We start from the raw sequence: 8,843 nt of genomic DNA, 5'->3' as shown, positions 1-8,843 counted from the left end.
ACTATAAAACTTTTATTACCAACATGAATTTTCTTTGTAACTATAAAACTTTTATTACCAACATGAATTTTCTTTGTAACTATAAAACTTTTATTACCAACATGAATTTTCTTTGTAACTATAACTATAAAATAAAATTTTTAGACAATTCAGTGATTATGTAAAACAATCTATAATAATGTTTTTTTCTTAAACAAAAAACAATTTTCAAAATGCAGTAATTCAGAATAAGAGAAAAATTCATATCCATACAATAAACATCACTTTTGGTGTAACAGGTTGCAAGAATATGAACAGTAAACTTACGCTGTGGCTGTAACATGTTGCAAGGATATGAACAGTAAATTTACACTGTGGCTGTAACATGTTGCAAGGATATGAACAGTAAACTTACACTGTTGGTGTAACAGATATGAACAGTAAACTTACACTGTGGCTGTAACATGTTGCAAGGATATGAACAGTAAATTTACACTGTGGCTGTAACATGTTGTAAGGATATGAACAGTAAACTTACACTGTGGCTGTAACATGTTGCAAGGATATGAACAGTAAATTTACACTATGGCTGTAACATGTTGTAAGGATATGAACAGTAAATTTACACTGTGGCTGTAACATGTTGTAAGGATATGAACAGTAAACTTACACTGTGGCTGTAACAGGTTGCAAGGATATGAACAGTAAACTTACACTATGGCTGTAACATGTTGCAAGAATATGAACAGTAAACTTACACTGTGGCTGTAACATGTTGCAAGGATATGAACAGTAAACTTACACTGTGGCTGTAACATGTTGCAAGAATATGAACTGTAAACTTACACTGTTGGTGTAACAGGTTGTAAGGATATGAACAGTAAACTTACACTGTGGCTATAACATGTTGTAAGGATATGAACAGTGAACTTACATTGTGGCTGTAACATGTTGTAAGGATATGAACAGTAAACTTACACTGTGGTTGTAACATGTTGTAAGGATATGAACAGTAAATTTACACTGTTGGTGTAACAGGTTGCAAGAATATGAACAGTAAACTTACACTGTGGCTGTAACATGTTGCAAAAATATGAACTGTAAACTTACACTGTGGCTGTAACATGTTGCAAGAATATGAACTGTAAACTTACACTGTGGCTGTAACATGTTGCAAGAATATGAACAGTAAATTTACACTGTTGGTGTAACAGGTTGCAAGAATATGTACTGTAAACTTACACTGTGGCTGTTCTTCTATCCATCTGAACATGTAATTGATTCTCAAGAAATTCTCGACCCAATGAAACCCTGGGGTGACCAGATTCTGAAACAAAACTTGAAGAGTCACAACAAAATCTTTGAAACCATCATTACTTGGTTAAACTCCATAATTACAGAAACAAATTGTTATTCTACATTTTACAAGTATTTCATTTACCACAACCATGGTGTTGCCTTACTACAACCACGGTGTCCCCTTACTACAACCACTGTGTCCCCTTACTACAACCATGGTGTCGCCTTACTACAACCACGGTGTCGCCTTACTACAACCACAGTGTCGCCTTACTACAACCATGGTTTGACTTTAAGCACCCAGTGTTTATAAAACATTTGTCCAGAATTTTATTTCTTCTAAACCTGAACCAACTTCTTTGTTAAACACAATATCTTTGTTGGGTTTTCTTCAATTTCTATTGTTTCTCTAATATTTAATTCAACCCGATTTATCAATTTAACTTTACTACAGTCTATAACACAAGACTTGCCTTGGCACTGCCCAAAATTCTTTATAGTTTTTTTACTAATAATTTAATTACATAGTTCTTTGATTTTCTCATTAAGAAACAGCTAAAAGAAAACAAAAATTGTTTGGCATATTTTAAACTTTAAAAGTCCAATTTAAACTTGATTTAATTTCTAATTAACTAATAGGTAAACTGAGCTAAATCTCACCAATTAATTATTGTGTTTACACTAAACAAGTGTACAAGATACTGAAGAAGGTTCTTACCTGCAACAAGAACTGAACTGGTATGCTTGTATCCATTAAACTCGAGATATTCTAATTATTGTGTTTACACTAAACAAGTGTACAAGATACTGAAGAAGGTTCTTACCTGCAACAAGAACTGAACTGGTATGCTTGTATCCATTAAACTCGAGATATTCTATAATTAGTTCATTAATTAAGAAGTTTTCACTGGACAATGCTGGTGGTGAAGTTTCCGGGTTCTCAAGAGCGTTAAAAAGTTCAGCTCGGATTCTTCCCTTCAAGTCTGTCAGAATTCCTTGTCTTTTCAAAACATCTTTCAAAGCTTTCAAAATAAAGTACTGCTTTCTTAGTTTCATTGTTACTAAAAAATGTCTATTAAACATCATAGAATAAAATGTTAAGGTATAGAAATAATTAGTTATCTTCCAATGATCACTTTGTTTTTCACTTTCAGGTATAGAAATAATTAGTTATCTTCCAATGATCACTTTGTTTTTCACTTTCAGGTATAGAAATAATTAGTTATCTTCCAATGATCACTTTGTTTTTCACTTTCAGGTATAGAAATAATTAGTTATCTTCCAATGATCACTTTGTTTTTCACTACCTTTACAATTACTTTAGGAGTAATTAGGTAATTAATCATGGTTAGAAGTTTGTTTTTTAATTACATGCCTATTAAATGCAGTAATGTTGTTTATAACTTCTTAAAGTGCCAAATTCCTATTCTGTTATCTCCTAAACAGGTTAAATAAACAATTTATCTTTAGTTTTTTTAATTTTTTTAAAATCTACCCTTAATTTTGAAGTGATAGACTAGAAGTAAGGAAGCTAGTCAACACTGCCAACTTCTGGACTACACTTGACCAATGGATTGTGTGATTGAAAGAACAAGCACGTTCAGCAATAGGATTCAAACCCATGACCCACAGATTGTAAGTGGAGTGACATAAACACAAGGCCAGACAACTTATTAAAAATTATAAAGTTTCACATAGATTTCAGTCAACATTTCTTGTACAAGTTAGCTGGTTATTTAACCTCCTCATAAATGATTGAATAAAATAAACTTCTTTTCATAGGGAGTGTGATGTTACTGATAACTAATCATCCTTGTGAAGGGAATCCTTTCACTGTTAACTGATCATCCTTGTGAAGGGTATCCTTTCACTGTTAACTGATCATCCTTGTGAAAGGTATCCTTTCACTGTTAACTGATCATCCTTGTGAAGGGTATCCTTTCACTGTTAACTGATCATCCTTGTGAAAGGTATCCTTTCACTATTAACTGATCATCCTTGTGAAGGGTATCCTTTCACTGTTAACTGATCATCCTTGTAAAGGGTATCCTTTCACTATTAACTGATCATCCTTGTGAATGGTATCCTTTCACTGTTAACTGATCATCCTTGTGAAGGGTATCCTTTCACTGTTAACTGATCATCCTTGTGAAGGGTATCCTTTCACTGTTAACTGATCATTCTTGTGAAGGGTATCCTTTCACTGTTAACTGATCATTCTTGTGAAGGGTATCCTTTCACTGTTAACTGATCATCCTTGTGAAGGGTATCCTTTCAGTATAAAGCATTCATACACTCTTATCATCAAAATATATTTTCAGGTCAGAGATTTAGAATTTCCAAGAGAGGGATTTCCCTTCGAATTAATGACATTGGAAACAAGGAATATGGATTAACTTGGGGCACCAGGAACATTCAGAAATGGACCTATGACTAACCATGGTAAGCACAGTGTGGCATCATGTAAAATGTGAAAATCCATGAACATAGCAATCAGTGGCAAAATCCAACCACATGCCCACGCAATAGTATCACAACATAATAAATAAGGATCTCTGTCAGGAAACCAGGTCAACAAGGTTACAGGTTTACCAAGATAAGGTTTTCACTCATACCATCACGTACTTCAAGCAACTGGTGAATGAAATACATATTCATTCTATTTGCAGACCTATCAGTTAAAATGTTCTGATGCCATGATTTATTTTTTATTGGACCATTGAACAGAGCTGGGCAATTAACTTGATTAGTGTTGCATAAAAGAAATAATTACTGTAGAGCAAATAATTAACCATAATTAGGGTTTCCAATTACCACTGTTTTCTATTATTCTACCCATTCATGTAATCAGAATAATGCCTCAATGATTTCTCATTATTTTTACGATTAATTCGAGTCTGTTTAGCTTTGGGTCAGCACAGCCTCGGGGTTCAAGGGTCCCAAGTTCAATTACCTTTACTGACAAATAAGCTCCTGATAAAGAAAGGTCCACTTTTCAAAAATGATCAGTTTATATGGTTTTGGAACGTGTTCTTCTAACGTTCTGAATAAAACTAAAATTGTAATAGGATAGTTTTATTATAAAAACAATGAATAATAATTTCATTTCCAAAGGGTAACAAGGAGCCATTAGATAGATCTAATACAAACTCTTTTACTGTTGTAGCTTTTACTATAGCCACAGGTAAGCTACCCACTAGGCCAACCACCCTATTACAAGTAATACCACCTGAACTATAGACCCATGCCCAAGTCCTCCTTATCTTAAACTCAATCTTCAGTCTTAGTGACTACATAATCTTTACAAAAACATGATGTGAATAAATGACTTCCAACTCTCAGTCTTAAAACTTCAATGAGGGAGGGATGTCCCATTTTTAGATTTATTGTTAACAACTGCTGTGGATATTCTTATAGAAGTGGAAGTGGGGTAGGGACATTTGGGAAGTAGTGATTACTGCACATTTGTGTTTTAATGTTTTATTATGCATTGAAATAAAACAAAAACATCAAGTTTTCATTCCAAATTTTCAAAAAGACAAGCAGGATTTATCATTAGTGAATAGGGGTAATGATGTGGGATAGGTTTAGAACATTCTGAAAAATAAATGGCTTTTAATTTATGCTAGGTGCATCCTTAGAAAAAGGTAAATGGGTATATCAAACCTACCTAGCCTACAGAAGACAGAAAATAAATGCCACAAGTTTAAGTTGACAGATAAGTTGGAAGATTTACTGAACCGTTGGGAAACCGAGGGATTCAGTTAAAAAAATTAATTAGGAAATTAAAAATGGCTTATGAGATACAGCTGCCTGATAATGTTAAAACTAACAGCAAGAATTTCTTTTTAACTATGTTACAGGTAAACAAAACATGAAAATGGGGATTGAGCACTTAAAAGATGATGATGGCAAAGTTGTTTTATTGAGGACAATTACATGGCTAACCTTTTAAATGTCTTTTGTTTGTTTTTTAACCACAGAAGATACTTGCAATATTCCCGACCCTAAGCATTATACAAAAAACATTATAACTGAGAATCATGTTGATCTTAACTCAAAAAGATTAGCAGACTAAAATTAACATGAGTGTTTTCCCCAGGACTTTAAAGATTAGATAGAGACATTGGGCAGATGCCTGAACGTTGAACTGCTACTAATAACTAATGTGACTCCTCTTTTTCAAAGGAATATTAAAAGTTCTTCTGACAATTACAGACCAGTATTTTTACTTATGTAATAGGAACAAAAACAAAACTAGTAATTACAGGACAGTAGTATTACTTCTGTAATGGGAACAAAAACTGTGATACCCTACTGTGGACAGTGTTATGTATAGTTGATACCCTACTGTGGACAGTGTTATGTATAGTTGATACCCTACTGTGGACAGTGTTATGTATAGTTGATACCCTACTGTGGACAGTGTTATGTATAGTTGATACCCTACTGTGGACAGTGTTATGTATAGTTGATACCCTACTGTGGATAGTGTTACGTATATTTGATACACCTACTGTGGACAGTGTTATGTGTATTTGATACCCTAATGTGGACAGTGTTATGTGTATTTGATACCCTAATGTGGACAGTGTTATGTATAGTTGATACCCTACTGTGTACAGTGTTATGTATATTTGATACCCTAATGTGGACAGTTTTATGTGTATTTGATACCCTACTGTGGACAGTGTTATGTATAGTTGATACCCTACTGTGGACAGTGTTATGTATAGTTGATACCCTACTGTGGACAGTGTTATGTATAGTTGATACCCTACTGTGGACAGTGTTATGTGTATTTGATACCCTAATGTGGACAGTGTTATGTGTATTTGATACCCTACTGTGGACAGTGTTATGTGTATTTGATACCCTACTGTGGACAGTGTTATGTATAGTTGATACCCTACTGTGGACAGTGTTATGTGTATTTGATACCCTACTGTGGACAGTGTTATGTATAGTTTTTTATGAAAACTCGGGGCACTAAACGTTGTTGTTTTTTTTTAATACTTAACCTTACTTTTATTAACATTCACCCAATAATCCAAATTTCCCTGCAAAACTATCAATGTCGTTAATGAAAATGGGGGAAGAAAAAACAAATCCAGCACTATAATGTAGCAGTGGCACACAAGACCGAGGTAAACCTGAAAAGTCTTAATCTAATATTATAAGGTTATGTAGCACCTTAGAATAGCAAACTTTCGAAAGCCCGTAATTCTATGAAAGTCAAACTCCAGCTCTACTCTAGCCTCTAGGACTAGTCCTAGCATACCAAATGATCCACTGCTTTCTTCAATCGTTATCATACCTGGATTAATTAGACGTAATATTTTCAAAAATATGTTAGCAAGTTTAATTATGAATTAGAGAGACACAACATTCCCGTTCCATACTAATTGTGGTAATATGGAACTTATAAGTTCTAGAACTTACTTAAAGTTTTACTTACCAGTTTTAAGCGTCTGTATTTCATCGCGATAAGCCATGGTCAAGTTTCTCATATATTAGCTTGCACCACAAATTACCATCTGTCGATAAATTTAAAGTTAAAAGGCACGTTTGTTTTCTGTTTAGATATTCAGCGTAAAACTACACAAGTATTTGCATTGATCTGACCACTGGTTTTTAGCGTTATAAAACCTCAAGCTTACCGCCGCTGAGTTACCAGTGATAGGGGTGGTTAAAAAATTACACCATAAAATATTGAAAAAAAGAACAAAAAACACAAACACCTTTACGATGTGATTGGATATATATATGTGTGTGTGTGTGTAGGTAGAATTACAATAGTTGAAAAACTGCTAATTTCACTTTTCCAAATTTTGTGAAGAATATATCTTTATTTACGTAATTTTCTTTAAACTTTTGTGCAGATATTCTGTATGTAATTAGAGGTATCTTTGTAAAGCGAATGCAGAATGACCGTAAACTCTAACTTATACAAGGTTACATACCACAATGATTATTTACTAAAGCTTATACTTTCTTAGCGTCTTTCTGTGTGTCATGTCCTCCTGGAATGAGATGGCATTTACTTCGATGGGTATAACTGAATTTTGTACAATTTAATATAACTTGAGATTTATCTCCCTTAATATGTGAAAAAACTATAACGAAAAATATTGTTAAAGTAGGTTATCCGAGGATTGTAGGGTAATTCACTAGGATTTGTTCTAAATTAATAATATAGTACCTTATTATAGTTTCTTTTATCTTCATACTATATATACTTTCCATTTCTTTCAGTCCTAACATATCGTACCTTAAACATTCTCTTTTAAACTCTAAAGCTATTCCTTTCTCCATATATTTTTCTTCCTGCACATCAGTGAGATAATTTACAGCGTCAGATAATATGTCACCAATTTTGAAAAATATTATTTTTCACCTAAGACGAACATAAGCACTTGAAGGTGGCACATTAACCAGGCATAAACCAAGAACAATCATCCTTAAGTAGAGGAATTTCTACGCGGACTAAAACAATTTGTCAAAATAAAATAAAAAATGTATATATATATTTCATCATATTACTTAATACCAATAAGCCCTTATGTACAAGTAATACTTGACAATTTTAGGTTCATTTAAAGTCGCTGACACCATGACGTTCTTTCGTCATTGGAACTCAATGTTAAATATAGCGAAGTAAATTAGAACCACCCGAGTTCATGACAATACCTCTTTGACGAGCTTCTGACCTCCTCTAACAGCCATTAATATAGAATTCAGCCAGTAACTGATAAAGCTTTAGGTCACAGTACGTTATCGTTATAATAATGAAGAATCTTGCTTTCCTCGTACACTTATATTGTTTTTTCTTCATGTTCATTATATTATTTGCATAACATTCAGAACCTATTGTTGTACCTGAAAACCATACACACTCTGCTATATTTTAGTTCCATAACCAAATGATTAGTTTATACCAGTTCATTTTTACTATGCTTATTTTATTTTACCTTGACTTTACGGTTACTGTAAGTTTGATAAGATGTCATCATCGTGGAAGGTCACTTTCTGAGACAAGGCAACGAATTTTGAGAAGAGGTGCTGTGGGTGAGATGAGGATACAATCTCAGAGTTTGGCAAAGACCTTACTTTGAAATAAAAGCATGTAGTATTCCTAATCACACCTTTCTGATAATAGGAGGTTCGATCAGGTAATGAATTGTGGAGTAAGTCTGGATTCCTACTTTGGTCAAATTTGAAGGATGAGATTTAACAATATGTAGTAAAGTCAAAATGTATCCTTATTTATTTACATATGTCATAGAAATGAGTAAACAGATTGATAGACAGTGCCTTTACTATAACTGTCTATGGAAGTTTAGTGGGTGATCTATGGGTCAACGATCTGTAAAGACAGTGCCTTTACTATAACTGTCTAGGGAAGTTTAGTGGGTGATCTATGGGTCAACGATCTGTAAAGACAGTGCCTTTACTATAATTGTCTATGGAAGTTTAGTGGGTGATCTATGGGTCAACGATCTGTAAAGACAGTGCCTTTACTATAACTGTCTAGGGAAGTTTAGTGGGTGATCTATGGGTCAACG

General features: G+C 33.6%; 1 protein-coding gene across 1 annotated transcript; it reads right to left on the bottom strand.

Moving 5' to 3' along the window:
* Positions 1 to 1,221: 1,221 nt before the first annotated feature.
* On the bottom strand, positions 1,222 to 6,932 carry LOC106475573 (lisH domain-containing protein FOPNL-like; the record flags this gene model as incomplete). The annotated part of the gene is made up of 3 exons (XM_013936253.2): positions 6,737 to 6,932; positions 2,103 to 2,300; positions 1,222 to 1,306 (listed from the first exon to the last, which is right to left on the bottom strand). Coding segments are annotated over exons 1-3 (335 nt in total), but the record flags the coding sequence as incomplete, so codon positions are not given.
* Positions 6,933 to 8,843: the final 1,911 nt, after the last annotated feature.

Source organism: Limulus polyphemus, unplaced genomic scaffold (genome assembly GCF_000517525.1).
Source record: "Limulus polyphemus unplaced genomic scaffold, Limulus_polyphemus-2.1.2 Scaffold8821, whole genome shotgun sequence".
Classification (NCBI taxonomy): Eukaryota; Metazoa; Arthropoda; class Merostomata; order Xiphosura; family Limulidae; genus Limulus; species Limulus polyphemus.
The sequence above is the reverse complement of the archived record's forward strand: the minus strand, read 5'-3'. Positions and strand labels throughout refer to the sequence as shown.